The 17,961-nt window shown below is 43.7% G+C and overlaps 1 protein-coding gene across 2 annotated transcripts in view; it reads right to left on the reverse strand.

The window, feature by feature from the left end:
* FZD6 (frizzled class receptor 6) overlaps nt 1-15,746 on the reverse strand; it is a 40,348-nt gene extending 24,602 nt beyond the window's left edge. Inside the window, exons 1-2 of one of the 2 annotated variants that reach the window (XM_044245171.1) lie at nt 15,628-15,746; nt 14,339-14,652 (exon numbers count right to left, since the gene is read on the reverse strand). In XM_044245171.1, the coding sequence (XP_044101106.1) occupies nt 14,339-14,515 (177 nt within the window). In that variant the 5' untranslated portion in view covers nt 14,516-14,652; nt 15,628-15,746. Of the gene's footprint in view, nt 1-14,338; nt 14,677-15,627 lie in introns of both variants that reach the window. The other variant, XM_044245170.1, reaches the window with a different exon arrangement.
* Nucleotides 15,747-17,961: the final 2,215 nt, after the last annotated feature.

A 17,961-nucleotide genomic window follows, 5' to 3' on the forward strand; every position in this document is an offset into this window, starting at 1 on the left:
CTAACCTTTATAGAGCAAAGGCCATGTGGTTGAGCCTGGCCACACACAGGTGGCCAACTGAATTACAATTCACCCTATAGTTGTTATTTGAACTAGCTTATCACTCTGGTTAGAATTGGCGCCCAAAAGGCAGGGCCCACATTCTTGGGTAGTTAGGGAGGTGCTTTCCTGATTGGATGCCTCCACCTGGCTTGACTCATCCTTGTATTCTGGGCTCTGTTACCTCCCCCTGACCTGACACGTCCTGGTATATGGGCTCTATTATCAGGGGCTGGTCGATCATATTTTACTGGTTTCCCAGACTTGTTTCTAAGTAAGTTTCTCCGGGGGGCGGGGGGGTTGTCAATCTAAGTTTACTGCATAAACAACAAAATGGCTAGCTCTGGCTAAGTAGGCCCTTATAGTCTCATCTTTTGCTTAATAATTCTAGAGCACCAGTACTGGTTAATCCAATAATGTTGAGGTTCATGCAATGAGCAGACAATAAATCAGATGTTGAACCTTCAATACCTTCAAAGGCCAGGCAGGTAAATTCAGAGGGTAGAAGATAGGGGGCAGCTGCCATTCAACCCCAGCTGACTATTTGAAAATGGGGGCACAGGCCTGTCAGATTTATCAATTTTTCAGATAAAAACAGAATCTAGATTTTTATATAAAATCTCCAAATTTTTGGTACTTTAATATAAACATTTAAAATACTGTACAGGAAAAATAAAACATGTCTTCGGGTCACATCCAGTGTGGACTGCTTTCACCTCTGCAAACTAATAGACATGAAGAATTTTAGACTTCGAAGGGACTTGAGTGGACTTTTAAGTCTATTATTTTCTAAATGTGTGTGTGTGTGTATTTTGCCAAGGAAGATTTTTCTTTAAATAAGAGATTACAAAGAAGCCTGCTATATTAAATAAATAAAAGCACAGCTGCTCCGGCTGAAAAGGAAGCCCTCCCTCTGAGAGCCCTCTCACTGCTCCCCTTCTCTGCCAGTGACCTCAAAGGACTGCCAGAGATCACAGTCTGAAAACCACTGACCTAATCCAGACCTCAGGTTAAAAGTGAGAAACAAGAATCCAACTGCTTATTGAAGTCGTTACTGAAATCCCCAAATCAAACCTGAATTAGAATGTCAGTGCCCTTCCTCCTAATGCTCCTTTTACCAACACTATAGCTACTGATAATAAGTCAGAGTTGTACTTGCCATAAACCAGGCACTGTGGTTTCCCATATGCCAATTCTCATACAACCGTAGTCCCGTGCAAGAGATATTCTTAGCTCCACCTTGCAAATGAGGAAACCGAGGCTCTCTATGAGCAACTTTCATCGAGTGTTCTAAGTAGTAAGAGGCAACCAGGATGTGAACCTGGTCCATATGACTCCAGAGTATATCCTCTTTAACTCTGATACTACGCTACCACAAGATGGGCAAGAAAGCCAATAAGATGAAGGGGAAAACAGATATCAAAAGAAGGCTGGTGAGGCGCCTGGGTGGCTCAGTGGGTAAAGCCTCTGCTCAGCTCAGGTCATGGTGCCAGGGTCCTGGGATCGAGCCCTACATCGGGCTCTCTGCTCAGCAGGGAGCCTGCTTCCTCCTCTCTCTCTCTCTCTCTCTGTCAAATAAATAAATAAAATCTTAAAAAAAAAAAAAAAAGGCTGGTAAACTTCTACATGAAACAAAAATCTCCAGTTTGAAAAATAAATGTTCACAGGACACATAATCAAAGAGTATAAAACCTCAAACTGTTTATCACATTTCAGATGACGCATGTACCTCCTCATGCAGGTAGTTTTTTTAAACAAATAATTAGAGAACAAATAAGAGCACTTCAAATAATGGGTAGCCAGCCCGTTATTGAACTGAGCTCAGTCGGGTGAAGACAGAACAAACAGAACGAGCATATTTCCCCGATCATTTGAACTAAAAAACTTAACAGGGATCATTTATGGTTTTCCACGAAATGTCCTGCATTTCTCAGAAACCAAACCCTAAGATGGAAAAACTACTAACTTGGCCCATTGTGACATTTCTTATGTCCAGAATCTTATTCTGAATTCCATCGTATTATTAAACTAGTATTTCTTAAAGATTTTATTTTATTTATTTGACAGACAGAGATCACAAGTAGGCAGAGAAGCAGGCAGAGAAAGGAAGGAAAGCAGGCTCCCTGCCGAGCAGAGAGCCCGATGTGGGGCTCGATCCCCGGACCCTGGGATCATGACCTAGCCAAAGGCAGAGGCTTAACCCACTGAGCTACCCAGGCGCCCCTAAACTAGTATTTCTATTTAGCAGGACAAGTGCAATGTAAATACATGCACTGAGCAAAGATTAAACTCCCTAGTCTGGTCCATAACTTTTCTTCTCCCATAGTAACATACCTCCTTCAAGTCTCTCAGCAAGTAACCTTCATAGTGTCACTTGTGAATGTCTCCTTTTCAAATTTCATTCTCAAAGAAGGCTCAGAAACTTATTCAGTAACCAACCACAACATAAAATATCAATGCGTTTGAAATTCTACTATTCAACAGTAACTAAAATAGTCCAGCTGGAATGCCTGGATGGCTCAGTCGTTTAGGCATCTGGCTTTGGCTCAGGTCACAGTCCAAGAGCCCTGGGGTGGAGTCCGGCTCCCGGCTCTGCGGGGAGCCTGCTTCTCCCTCTGCCTGCAGCTCCCCCTACTTGTGTGCTCTTTCTCTCTCTCTCTGATAAATAAATAAATAAATAAAATCTTTAAAAAAGAAGTCCAGCTGACTATAGTTTTAACATGTAGAGAAATAAAAGGTAGCTTCCTTTAAGGAAATGGTTAGCCCCTGGCAAAAATCCTGTGGTAGTTACTATTAGTACTGGCAGGGATGAGGAAGAAGGCGGCAATCAAGGAGGTAACTGATGCCTCCCTTCTAAAATGCAACCAGAGGCAATCTATGATAAATATGCAAAGTATTTTACATAACCCTTTGTTGGAAAAACTGTCAGCATTCTACCTGCAGCTCCAGCCACTCCACTAACCAACTACTACTGGCACCTTTGGCAGATGGTTTTCTTTTCTTTTTTTAAGATATTAGTTATTTATTTGACAGAGATCCCAAGTAGGCAGAGAGGCAGGCAGAGAGAGAGGAGGAAGCAGGCTCCCCGCTGAGCAGAGAGCCCGATGGGGGGCTCTATCTCCGGACCCTGAGATCATGACCTGAGCCGAAGGCAGAGGCTTTAACCCACTAAGCCACCCAGGCCCCCCGGGGTTATGGTTTTCTGTGATGGAGTCTCAGACCACCTGTCAGTAAAGCCAGAGTGATAAACTGCTGGACAATCGCTAAGGACAGTTCCTGACTCAAAAAGTTTACGAAGCAGGTAACAAAGACTTGAGTAGCACATCTGAATATAAATTTCAAAACAACTGTAGGTCCTGCACTGAAATCTCCTCCTTGATAAGTAATCCTGCCTTGCACTGTGCTCTGGAGTGAACGCTAATCATTTCTGTGTGCCCAGCAGCCCTATTTTGGGAATCCCAAAGTAGGTGAGATGCTACAGAAGCTTAAGGACAGATGCAGGGGTACAACTTGACAATAAATACGTAGGCATGTCATCTAAGTGTGGCCATGTGGGTGCTCCAAGGATGGTGATTCTTGGGGAGAGGGCTGTGCCAAAGAACAGATCCAGTCCGATCATTTAAGGCATCAATGAGGCCCACAGTGCCAAAATAAGTGTCCAGGGACAATGGTCTATAAGTGTTCAATGGCCTTTGTACTGATCCTATGGCATGATTTTAGCTGTGTCCTGGTTCCCTTTGCTCCTCTCTCTATTCTGAACCTGGTTCTCCAGGCCCCCCAGTGATTCAAGAAGCTATCCAATATCCCTCCATTTTCTGCTTAAGTTAATCAAAGTTGGTTTCTATTGTTTGCAACCAAAAAGACTGACTCGTACAGCAATGATACAAAGAATGGGTTGGAAGTGGCCTCAGGGAAACAGGAATCCCAGAACTGGTGTTCAGGCCTCATAGGAGCCAAGAGCAATGAACACTCTTGCCAGCATTTGGAGATGGAAATTTGCCAACCCATGGTATATAGTAGAAAACCAGCTAATCGCATTTTCCTTGTAATCACTTAGATTCCCAGAATGTCTTAGAATGATGTGCCAGTAAAAGTAAGGTTGAGCGGCTGCTGCCACAGAAGCCAAAAATTGAATGGAAAGCACGAGGTATTTAAGGACTGTGAGCTGAGATGAGCGCTTCTAGGGGCACTGTTGAGCTTAGGAAAAGAGTGACGGGGCACCGTGGTTGGCTCAGTGGATTAAACCTCTGCCTTCGGCTCAGGTCGTGATCCCAGGGTCCTGGGATCGAGCCCCATATCAGGCTCTCTGCTCAGCAGGGAGCCTGCTTCCTCCTCTCTCTCTGCCTGCCTCTCTGCCTACTTGTGATCTCTCTGTGTCAAATAAATAAATAAAATCTTAAAAAAAAAGAAAAGAAAAGAAAAAGAGGGGCGCCGGGTGGCTCAGTGGGTTAAAGCCTCTGCCTTTGGCTCAGGTCTCAATCACAGGGTCCCTGGGTTCGAGCCCCACATAGGGCTCTCTGCTCAGCAGGGAGCCTGCTTCCTCCTCTCTCTCTGCTGCCTCTCTGCCTACTTGTGATCTCCGTCTGTCAAATAAATAAATAAAATCTTAATTTAAAAAAAAAAGAGTGACAAATTGGCATCCCTCGATTCTTGGTTCAAGGAGTGGAATGAAATACAAGGATTAAAAGGATTTAAGGTTTAAGAAGTTGAAAATCAAATACACAGTTTGACACTACAGGTTGTCAAATTATACTTTGGCTAAATTTGCTTCCCTTTCACATAAGATATGGAGGGATATTGTGATCTGGAAGCAGTGGGACCCCAATCTGAACTGAGGATACAAGGTTCAGAGGACTCACACAGAGCTCTCTGAACCTGAAGACCTCAAAGAGGACCTTCACCCTTTGTTGGGGCAGGTGCTCCTCATCTGAAAGATTTGCTTTGTAAGAAGAAAATAAATAGCCTTATACCACATCCCAACCACTCTACAAGTCTCAACCTGTAAGTAGAGTTCTACCCCAGCATGCCGTGGGTCGGTCAAGTCAAAATCACATCTGGAAAAAGGGAGTATATATTACTTCTAAGACACTGTTCACTTACATCGGTTTCTGAGTATGCTGAATTAAGGAGGAAGGAACAGAATTTTAGACAAGGCTAAGATACACTGATACGGGTGTATTCATTCTAGATTCAATGTGCTAGTTTCAGAAAGTGGGCTTCTGGAGGTCAGAGGATAAATGGGCTCATGATAGGGCTTGGTGGGACCCTAAACCCAACCCACTGTAATGTCCAAGTCCATGCCTGCATACTTCAAACAGCTGTATTTAGCTACAGTACAATCATCATATGGGCTTCCAGGATAAATATTATTATGGTAGAAGGGGCCAAGTGAAACCATGAGAAATCTTCCTCTACCAAGGTAGAAAATCAAGAGCGATATTACTGGGGGCAGGGGAGGGAGCAATTTCAGAGACTAATAACACCACTGAAAACATATTTAGGGGTGTAATTCTTAGCACCTGTCCACTTTAACTCTCCAGCACGACGGAATATGTCATTAATAGGTTGTCTCAAGCAACCTCAATCAAATGACTAAGATGCTCTCCCAGATGCCGTCTCTATTGGAACAAATCGATGGCAGCTTTGGCCCCTTACATGCAGGCCAGTGTTAATCTGGCCAGTGCTTTTTGCTTTCAAAAGCCGTCTACTTTCACCTAGGAAGGACAGCAACACAACTTTCCCAACTTGCCTTCGAGCAGTGGTTCTCAGAGTGGCCCCTGAGCAAGCAGCAGCAGCGTCCTAAGGGAACTTGTGAGCAGTGCAAATTCTCCATCCCGCCCAGCCTACGGGTTCAGGAGTTCTCTGGTGGGAGCAGTGATCTGTGTTCTAACAGGCCCTTTGGATGGTTCTCATGCACACCAAGGTATGAGAAGCACCGCTTTAAAAGAACATCAGATTTTCAGCTCTGTGACTCGATGTCATCATCAGAGACCCTACCCATATCCTGCTTCATACAACATCACTCTGGCCCACTGTATTTAGGACAGAAAGCTGCTAAGGGCATAGATATATTCCAATGAGGAGATGAACCCTAAATAAATAAAAGGACCTTCCACCTTGGTTTGCTAATAGTTCCTGATAGTGTCAAGACTAGACACAACTAAGGGACATCTACACAGAACCACCTGAAGCCACCTCATGAACTGGGTATTACCTAAATCACCCTCATGACATCAGGCCTACCCAATAGCATTCCATCTTCAAGTGGCCTGAGCAGATATTAAGACGGGAAAGCAGCATGAGTAAACTGCTACACTCTTGGAATGCTGGCTTCTGCCATATTACCATCTTTTTCCTTAAAACACACATGCTATGACTTGACAATGGAAGGAATCATAACGTAAGCCGGGAGTCGGTGGCACTGTAGGATCCTGCAGAGAATGTCTGGATTAGAATTCCACTAGAGAGTGATAAGAAGAGAGATACTTTGATTTTTTAAAAATATGTAAAGCTACCCCTAAGCAGAGTGGTCCTGTGCCAGTATCTTAGCTGTACCCTGACTCCCTCAGTACTAAACTAAAAGACAGAGGATATATAAGCATTTGTCACTTGGCTGAAACATGGATCACACATGGAAGTAAGGGAGCAAGCCACTTTCTCCTGAACAAGACCGAGTGCCGTGACACATCTGATTCTCTGCTCAGAATATGTGCTTTCTACTCACGGGGACATACTCAGTAATTCTTAAGAAGTGCTAAGAGCTTTATTCCTTATTTTAAAAAAGTGGCAAAACAAAATCAACTTCTACTGATGGTAATGAAAACTGAGGGAAAGTGAAGAAGTCTAAAAAATGATTGAGAAAAAAACAAAAGTGATAGGTCTTGGCTAGAAATAGAGTCACTTAAGATCTAAAGGGGTCCTTATTTATTTTTTAAAAAGATTTTATTTATTTGAGAGAGAGTGAGACAGCACGTGCATGAGAGAGAGCACAAGTGGCGGAGAGGGAGAAGCAGGCTGCCCACGGTGCGGGGAGCCTGATGCGGGGCTCGATCCCAGAACTCCAGGATCATGACCTGAGCAGAAGGCAGACTCTTAACCGACTGAGCCACCCAGGCACACGTAAAGGGGGTCCTTATATGTTTATTCCTCAGAGAGTAAATACTGTTAATGTGGCTATGGAGATCACAAATTCTATGAGAGTGTTTTAGACAACTATACAAGAAAGTGATGGAAACTTTGTCACTTATTTTCATGAATGAGACCAATATCAGGCAAGTGAGTTTCTTTAAATAATACAAAGCATGGCCTGGAATACAAGAGAAGATAAAGCAGGAATTTGCATTATTTCCAAGATGGAATACTTATTATTTTTTTAAAATGGTTCTTAGCAGGGAGCATTATTAATTTTAAATTATTTCTTCAAAAAACTGTTTATTTTGGAAATTTGGCAAATATACGCAATAACTGGTTGACACTACAAAAGAATTCGTTCAGGGAAGAGTCAACTCTTTTTTTTTTTTTTTTTTTTTTTTAAAGGTTTTATTTATTTATTTGACAGAGAGAAATCACAAGTAGGCAGAGAGGCAGGCAGAGAGAGAAAGGGGGAAGCAGGCTCCCTGCTGAGCAGAGAGCCCGATGCGGGACTCGATCCCAGGACTCTGAGATCATGACCTGAGCCGAAGGCAGCGGCTTAACCCACTGAGCCACCCAGGCGCCCCAAGAGTCAACTCTTAATTTAAAAACTTGTGAGTTGGAAAAATTCTAATTCCAGGGAAACTACACATTCAGGTATACATTTGGTAAATATTAATGAAAGTCTACATGACAAATACACAAACCAGAGCCATAAGCCTTCGCTACCTACATGTCGCATTCTCAAGGAAAGGAAATAACCACAATACAACAGTCTTCTCACGGTCTGGAAGAACCATGACACTTCGTGGACAGACAGGCTCTCCTGAAGGCATAAGTAGTCATGTCCCAGACTGTGGAATATCAAGGGATAGCCCTATAGGGACCTGGTGCCCATCAGCAGAGCCTCCCCGGAGAAGTGCTGTTCTCTGCTCACATACGCATCTAACCCTGATTCTGAAGATGACGATACAGTCACGGTACTTTCTTACTACTGATGTGGGAAACAAAGGTAAAAATTAAATTTCCTTAGTACTTAAAGCCGGATGACAAGTCCTGAAACAGGCAGAGCGACATTCCTCTAGGAACTCCACTGCCTCGATATTAACACTTTGCTAAGGGCAAAAGACAGTCTTAATTTGACCCCCAGGATCCTGTATGTCTACTGTAACATATAAAAATTTCTTTGGAAACTTCCTTCTCTCTCTGCACCCCCCCCACCCAAGATACATTTTGGCAATCGTCCTCCAAAGTGTATGACCCGCTTATATATATCTGAAGAGTCTCCTGACTGGGTTTTTACTAAAGGGAATAAATGACCTTTTCCTAACAACAGCTAGCCCCCTCAGGATGCTGGAAACCTTGTTTCCAAAATACCTGGGAGGCTTAGGCTCTCCCTAGACCCCTCCCAACTTGGAAGTATAAAATGGGCTACTCCTCGCGACCCGGGGGGGGAGGGGGGCAGCTCTTTCTGCCCATGGATCCTGTCCCCATGCTTTAATAAAACAATCTTCTTCCATCAAAAACGTCTCCAGAATTCTTTTTTGGCCCTTGGCTCTGAACCCTAACAACTGTCCTGCATCACTACTGTTACACAGTATCACAAAGGAAGGTAAGTTTATGAGTTGTACATTTAAAACACAAAGGTAGCCACCATACACACTCTGACTTGGAACACATTTCAGTATCTGTTTCATTTTGAATGACTCAACAACTTACTTTCGGAATAGTTACAGCTATTTTCAGAAAGTCTTTCCTGAAAAACAAGAGTTAGTGACACTAAACATTTTCTTTCCTTCCATATGGGGATATAAGGCTAGAGAACAAGGAGGAAATGAAGGGGTCCACTAGACTCCTTTAAAAGCAGGGAAGTGAAAACGTTTAAAAATCACTGTCCCGCAGAAATGGTTTTTTTCCTTAGAAGTTTGTTTATACAGTCTTCCTCCATTCCTTTATTTTTAATTGGATAGAGAGAAGTTTCAGTGGTGCGTATTAACAGGTGGAAAGGAAAGGGGGTTTTTTGGCTTACTTCCCTTTAGACTATTTGAAAGTACAATGACCACATGCTGTTCCAAACACAATACATGACTTTGCTTTTGCCTAGACCTCAACGAAGGCAATTCAAAAAGAAAAATACAATATTCCTGTTTCCATTTTCCCTAGATCAATCTCAGCTCTTTCTGGACGAAATCGGTCTCTCAAGGGACAGCAGCCTTACAATTTGGGAAACAATGCTCTAGATACGAAACGAAAAGGAACACAATGGAAAACCAGCAGCCATTTGTTTTTCTACTTGGGAGAGTTGGCTGTACAACATCCTTTTCATTACCAAGCCAAGTTACTATTCAGAATTGTAAATTAACTCTTTGAAATACAAATGACTTCAGCTTCAGACATTAAAAGACAAAACTGAAGTCCCTCATTTCAAGCAATCTCTGAAACAAAACCGAATAAGAATATCCCAGTCAGTGGTCTGTGATAAATTTGGCCTAAGAAAAATTTATGTGGAAAGTAAGTAAGATAAAGCTCAAGTAACATATTAACAAGAATGAACGATCATGTTTACTTAATACATACTCTGTGAGTAATATCCTTAGGAACACTTTCAAATACCTTAAACCAGGTCCCACAAACTAGCCTGTGGGCCAAAAAATGGTGCACTGCCTGTTTCTGTAAATACTGTTTTATTGAAAACCCATCTACACTCGTTTGTTTGCAAACTGTTTATGGCTGTTTTGCTACAGGTGCAGAGTTGAATAACTGTGACAGAGCCTGTATGGTTTGCAAAGCCAAAAATTCTTATTATTTGGTCCTTTACAGAAAGTTTGCATTCCTTGCTCTAAACCAGTGGGCCTCAAACATTAATGTTCATGAGAAACTCTCAGACAGCTTGTTAAAACACAGTTTCCTGAACCCGGACTTCACAGATCATGCTTCAGTAGGTTGGAATGGGGTCCATGAACATAGATTTCTAACAAGCCCACAAGCTGCTGGTCTATGAACTGAACCCTGAGAACCACTGCTCTAACCCATCTCCTGTAATCACAGAGAAGCTTTGACAACAGCTGCTATGAATTCTATAGCTATAAAACAGGATAGCCCTCCGACAAAATGAAAACTAAGGTGTAAAAGAGGACTGGGATAGATCCGTTGACATATGGAATTCTTGGTAGTTGAGAAAGCACAACGAGTTGCTTGCCGTAATCAGCTGATGATTCTTCAGCCCCTTATTCTTACGTTAATTCATAGTGAAGACTGGGAACTCAGTAGGCACCAGCAGGAACTGAAGACATTGGGGTTGGAAGTATAAAACCTCATCTTTTCTTTTGAGACGTTATAAAACGTTTTTTGTGGTTTGTGTGTGTGTGTGTGTATGTGTGTGTGTGTGTGTTTTAGTAACAGCCAGGCTCTACACAGTTATGATTTAGTATTTGACCAGACTATAGCACAATGTTTGTAAAAAAACTGAGACATATGGTTTATAATACAAAACACCAATCAAAAGAAGAATTCTTGGGATGCCTGGGTGGCTCAGTTGGTTGGGCTGCTGCCTTCGGCTCAGGTCATGATCCCAGGGTCCTGGGATCAAATCCCACATTGGGCTCCTTGCTCAGTGAGGAGGCTGCTTCTCTCTCTGCCTCTGCCTGCTTGTGCTCTCTCTCCCTCTGACAAATAAATAAAATACAATCTTTAAAAAGGAAAAAAAAAAGATGAATTCTTTCACTCCATATAAATATTAATGGTTAAAGAGAAAAATACTCTTTTTAAGATTTATTTATTTGAGAAAGAGCAAGCACACGCAAGAGAGCGTGCGCGTGTGAGCAGGGGGAGGGGCAGAGAGAGGGGGAGACAAGTAGACGCCCTGCTGAGCAGGAAGCCCTGTGTGGGGCTAGATTTCAGGACCCTGAGATCATGACCTGAGTTGAAACCAAGAGTCGGATGCTTAACTGACTGAGCCACCCAGAGATCCCCAAAATAAGATTCTTTAAATTCTAAGAAACAAGTATCGTGTTAATATGGGAAAGAACACAGAGGATGTCAGCTAATACGCTTCATCAGACCCAGGCTCAGGTAGAACCCAGGTGGGTGATTTGCGAATCACCTAAAAGTATCAAGAGTTTCTTTCACTTGAACACTGAAGATGACAGAGGTGGAAAGTGACGATTTGGAGGTAAAATTCTCTTTGCTGATTTATTAGAACAGGAAACACCACTGGTTTCTTTATTCAGCTTTTACTAGGCATCTACCATGCTCTGAGGCACTGTACTAGGCATTGGGAAAAGGTGAATAAACACCATCTTCTCTCTCCACACACTCGCAATCTAATGAGAGCTACATGTATAACTGCGATACTGCGTAATAAATATAAGAACCGTTATATATTTAGGCACTACCCGAGTATAGAAAGTGAGATTACATATGCTTGGGAGAAAGGTGAAAGAAGGCTTCCCTGAACACAGAGACCTGCATAAACCGAGTAGGTGAAGGACAGGTACGGAGTCTAGGACACAATGGATACAATGTGTAAAAGGCACAGAAGTGTGAGAGAGCAATATGGAGCAAAGTGTGTAACGTCTGAAGGGACAAGATGGGAAGGAAGCTGGCCAGGAAGGCAGGGTCCCCTATGAAGAACACACTAGTCAGGTCCATTCTTCTAGCTCTAGGGGAATGGTGAAGAATGTTACCCCCAGAGTGGACAGTGAGGATTTGTTTTCATAAAATCACTTTGACACAACCAGAGAGGAGCAACTGGTGAAAACTGTGAGAAGACTTAGTATTCAAGGCACAGATGAGAAGAAGAAAGACAGGTAGGTCTGAAGAGAGGTTAAAAAAAAAAACCACACCAAAATTCCCAGTTTAACTTTTATAGAGATGAAATTTGCAAAGCAGCAGCAAAGACTGAAATTAACCCATCATATTCTAAGTCTTGGGAAATATCTTCTTTTTTATTGATTAAGATCAAAGGCTAAAAACAAACAGACAAACAAAACCACTTCAAGATGACATTATGGTCCGTGTGGACAGAGAAGAGTTTGTCAGAACCTCGTGCTCAGACTTGGACAAATCGTAACTTCTCTGAGCTTCGGTTCCTACATGATGGAGGGCTCACGGGTTCTTAACCAGGGCTATAAAGAGAGGTATATTTCAGTACAATTGGTTTCCTTTGTCATGCACCTCATCTTAATTCAATTTTAAAACATTCTCTTATTCTAGATGGGGTCAGTGGCACAAAAGAGATTAGGAAGCTCTACATGTTATTTAGTGTCACAACTCTCATATTATAGGATTTGGGTCATTTGTTATAGGAACTAAAAGAGAACATCACTGGCTAAGGACAAGTAAAGATGGGGCAACAGTAAAAGCAAAATATCACGGCCAAAAAAAAAAAGAATACACAAGGATTTACAGTCTGACAAAGGTTGATATTATTTAGCCTTTCCGTTTCCCTTTCTTCTTTTGCAGGCTAATATTATATTAAACAACTGTTTGATGACTTCCTTCTCTTATACCCTTAAACTTACTGAAGTATGATTGCTAGAAAAAACTTAACAGTAAAGTCTATGAAAAAGTTTAGCATATGGGGAAGATTATATAATGAGGTTGCTAACATTAGCAATCAAATAAAGGTGGGGAGAACAAAAATGCCTTCTTGATAATGTCCAGACACGAAACCACTTGGGAAAGAAAAGCAGCTAGATAAATAAAAAAACAACCTTTTTCTCTTAATCAGAAATAACTGGTTTTAAAAAGACACGTGGAAAAAAAAAGACACATGGAACAAAAAGTAGTTTGTATCATCTTGAAATTACAGGATTTAATAGCAGGGATGCATCTCTCCCCTCTCTCTACAAAGGTACTCTAGGATAATGAACTCCAAATGATATGACTTTATAAGGCCAGTGTTACCATTCAAATGTATGTAGCTATTATGCAGAAAGGAAATCGGATTTAAGAATAAAAATATTTTTTAAGAACTTTATAAGACATAAGTTATAAAACTATCAGAGAAAACATGAATGATGCAATTATTCCTTGAAGGCACTCCTATTACATACTTTATTTTAATCAGATTAAGCTATCAAAATGGTCCTGATTAATGAGTTAAAGTATCACTGCACCATTTGCTCAGTGTTCAAAATGATATTTTGCATTGGTTTGAAAAACCACTGAAAGAGTACCACAAATGTGGTATCTTTTTCAAGTACGTCTACTTAGTATTTAAAAGCTCTGCTATTTTAGACCAGTATCTACGAATGAGGTAGTCGAAAAACTATTCAACTAAACAGTGAATGCATAAATCTAATCACTTTTTAAATTAGTGTCTATATTAAGGTTGTAGGAGTTTCATCTCTTAGCAACGTTCTGAGGGGAAAAAGCCTTTACCATCCCTGGACGCTTCTTCTGGAGAAAAACTAGAAAAATACTCGTCTTCTTCCCTTCTTGAGACTTATCAATCTAAGAGATCTGTACGGGAGGGCAGGTTCCCGTCTCTACAGGTAACTCTTTCTTCCCACACATCCCGGCAATTTGCGTATCTCCAAACCGGAGGCAGGTAACTGAGGTACCTAAGGCAATCTTTAGTGTCACTCTGCTCCTCCCTAGACCTGTGGTTTTTTTTAACTGGTATCTTACAAAGAATACTTAAGTGCCACGCTTTAAAAAAAAAAAAAAAAAAAAAGCCACTTTTTAGCCAAACAATTCAGCCCTCACATCTTCCAGTAATTGATTTATTTCAGAAAAACTGGGCCAGGTGACCATTTACAACTACTTATGAAAATACACGGGTGTAGTTCAAGCACAATATAGGATATATGTTCAATGAAATAGGAAAAATTCAGAATTCACACTTCCAGAGGAACTACCATACATAATTGATTAAAGGAAGCAAAACATTTGCCAGGTGCACGATATTTCAAAATCATCACTTACACCTCATATAAAATAAACCCTCCCTTGAACAAACGCACTAACAAGGGCCACAAAACTCCACAAAACAGAAGTTAGTAGGGGAAATTAATTTTCAAAGGATGTATTCAAAATACGAAGACGTTCACAACTTAATGGAATCCCTTACTGTGCTTATTAAAAAAAAAAAAAATCACATTTATAGTTTATTCCAGAGCAGAACATCAACTACTTCTCTATAAATGTATGAAGAAATACTGACCTCCATTTTCACAGCAGCTGTACTCTGGTCATAATGCCTCATCAAATTCGGGAAAAATGTCATGTTGTAGGCCATTTTCATACATCTGGGGACAGTAATTGGTTCACAGGTGAAAAGACTGTGCCCTCTTATGATGGGTGGAAAAACACATATCCACAAAAATGCCAACATTTCCATTTTCTTCAGATTCCTGGTTTTACCACATGGCTGGGATTAATCGCTCTTTTCATCCTCAGATTGTCACCCAGAAAGAAAATGTTCAAATTGCTCTTTCATTATTTTGCCATTTTGCCATTTTGGAGGAAGCTCTTTTCCTGAAATGAGTTGTGGGTCAATTACTGTAAAAACAACCAAGAGAGGGCATGTGCGACATCTGTCATACACTCAAAGGCGGACATCAAAGTGCAGAGGTTAAGATTTTCACCCTGGGTAACTAATGCTGGGAAAACGACGGAAAATTCCGTCCTTTCGAGATACTCTTCACCTGCTCTGGCACAGAATACAGAATCGGCCGAGGAAGTCTCATCTCTAGGGAACCCATGATGGAGCCTTTGGGGGGGGCAAAGGATGAGTGAGGTGGAGGGAAAAAAAGTCACGCTGGGTTTGATAATACGTTAAAAAGTATTAACAGAATCGTGAACGCTAAGGGCCCCTGTTGGGGATCTGATTACGCACAAGAAAACTGAGTCCCAGGGAAATTTCGTTCAGACCGAATGAGTTCCTAAAGGCCTTGGAGGACTCCACAGGGCCGGTCTGTGGGGCCGTCTCCGGGAGATGGGCTTTCCCGGTTTTCAAAAGGCCAACCTGGGGGGAGACGTCTAGGATTCCTCCCGGAGGAGCGAAATCAGTTCTCACGGGCTGGGGCGAGGAGTGGCCGCACCGCGAGGGCAGAGGAACAAAGCTGGACCGGGAGGGTGACGGACGTCCGCTGGAGGAAAGGCCGTGCGCCCCGAGTCGCGACCAGCCGCACCCCCCACCCCAGCACCCCCACCCCCGCCCGGTGCCGGGTGCCCGGCTTCCAGCGCCCGGCGCGGGCCCTCGCCCCACAGCCCCGCACCTGCCCGGGGCCTGGAGCCGCGCAGCAGCGAGCGTCCCGGGCCGGCTGGGCGGCGCGGGGCCCCGGCAGCGTCCCCCGGGAGCTCGCCCCGACTTCTGCGGCAGCTCCGGCCTGCGCGGCCTGTCCCGCCGCCGCCGCCGCCCGCCCCGCACCTGTGGCTCCCCGCCCGCCGCGCGCCCCCCGAGGCCCACCCGGCAGCAGCCGCCCGCCCAGCCGGCCCGAGGGGCCTCACCTCCCTCCGCTCCTCGCCGGGTCGAGCGTCCGGCCGCCGCGAGCTGAGACGGCGGCTCCGCGAAGCGTCCGGAACTCCAGCTGCCTCCGGAGCGGCCCGGGGAGCGAGGGCCGGGCGATCCCGCGAGACTGCGCCGCCAGGTCGGGCGGGCAGGTCTGGGCTCGCGGCGGCGGCGGCGGCGGACCTGGCCCTCCGCCCCGCCCCGCCTGCGCTGCTGCCCGGGCGGCGCCCCGGGGACCGGGGTCGGGCTGCGGGTCCCGCTGTGGGGCCGGGGCGGGGGGTGCCCTCCACCTTGCGGTGGTTCTGGTACCCGCAGCACACGACTGTGCCGCGCGTCTTGCTCTCCCGATGCAGCGGGCTTCCGCCTACAGGGCTTTCTTGAAGCTCTGGGTGCTTCCCCTCAACAAAAACTTCCTTTAAGAGGACCCACTGCATTTCGGATCTCAGGACACACAAGGATTCTTAAAAGGGGGCAGATTTGCTCTGTAAAGGCAATTCTCCAAGTGTCCTTAGTGGGAAAGTGGGAGGGGGGGAATCCCTTTTGTTAGTTTTGGGGGTCCGGCCACCAACTTGAAGCACATGTGGCAATGGGATTCCAGCCTGGCAGGTCCCACAGTTTTACGGACGCAAAACCCTGATAGAAATAGAACTACTTTAGAAGTCAGCCTAGGGGCTAGAATCAACCATGCCACACATCATCTCGTGGGCTTCACTTATTATTCATCCCTCCTTTCTTCCTAAGACGCAACGACCACGGATCTTTTCCCTCTCTCCATAGTATTGTCTTTTCTAGAATGTCATATAGTTGGAATTGTATAATATGTATAATATGATTGGCCTCTTTCACCTAGTAATAGTCTTCAATGTCTTCTCATGGCTTGACAGCTCATTTTTTATTAGTGCTGAATAAAATCCCTTTGGCTGTACCATCCATTCACCTCTGCAAGGAGGTCTTGCTTGATGCCAAGCTATGGCGACAGTGAATAAAAGTGCTAAACACTCGTGTGCAGTTTTTTGTGCTGATGTTAAGTTTTCAACTCTTTTGGGCAAATACCAAGGACCCCAATTGCGGGATCACAGGGTAAGAGCATATTTAGTTTTATAAGAAACGGCCAAACTGTCTTCCAAAGTGGCTGTAACATTTTGCATCACCACTAGCGAAGTCTGACAGTTCCTCTTGCTCCACAGCAATAGAATTTGGTGTTGTCTGCGGTCCAGAGTTTGGCTATTCTAATAGGAGCAGAGTGGAATCACACTGTTGGTTGAACTTGCACTTCTCTGATGATACATGATGCAAATATCTTTTCACGCACCATTTACCGTCTGTGTATCTTCTTTGATGAGGTTTCTGTGAAGGTCCTTGGTCTATTTTTTTAAAAATTGGGTTGGTTGTTTTCTTCTGGTTAGGTTTTAAGAGTCCTTTGTGTATTTTGGAGAACAATCCTTTATCAGATATATCCTTTGCAAATATTTTCTCCTTGTCTGTGGCTTATCTTCCGGTTTTCTTGGCATCGTCTTTCACAGAGCAGAAGTGTTGAATTTCAACGATGTCCAGCTCACTGGCTATTGCTCTCGTGGATCGTGCCTTTGGAGTTGTACAGGAAAAGTCATCACCGAACCCAAGGACTTCCAGACTTTCCCCTATGTTCTCCTGTGTTTTACAGTTAGGTCTATGATCCATTCTGAGTTGATTTCTTTGAAGATGTTGTGTAAGATCTGTGGCCAGATTCATTGTTTCACATGTGACTGTCCAGTCGTTCCAGCACTTTTGGTTGAAAAGATGCTCTTCGCTCCATGTATTGTCTTTGCTCCTTTGTCAAGGATGAGTTGCTCCATGTATATGGGCATATTCCTGGACTCTCTATCCTGTTCATAATGAACAAAGCTGGACCAGGAGGGTGACAGAATGTCTGGGGGAGGAAGACTGTGGGCCTTGAATCACAAATCACTGCACCGTCCCACACCCACGCCCTGCCCAGGCTTCCAGCACCGGACAGGGGGACTTGTCCCACACCCCAGCACCTGTCCCCGTGCTGGGGATGTCTATTGATACCATTTTTGCAACAGCATTTGCTCACTTCATGTCTCTGTGCTGTAGTTTGGTAATTCTCAAATTATTTCAAGATTTTTTGTTACTATTATATCTGTAATGGTGATCTGTGATCAGTGATTATGACTCACCGAAAGCTCAGACCATGGTTAGCATTTTTTAATTAAAGTAGTGCATTGTTTCTTTAGCCATAATGCTATTGCACACTTACCAGACCACAGCATAGTGTAAACATAACTTCTATTTGCACCAGGAAACCAAAACATTCATCTGACTTGCTTTAT

Source organism: Neovison vison, chromosome 4 (genome assembly GCF_020171115.1).
Source record: "Neovison vison isolate M4711 chromosome 4, ASM_NN_V1, whole genome shotgun sequence".
Taxonomy (NCBI): domain Eukaryota; kingdom Metazoa; phylum Chordata; class Mammalia; order Carnivora; family Mustelidae; genus Neogale; species Neogale vison.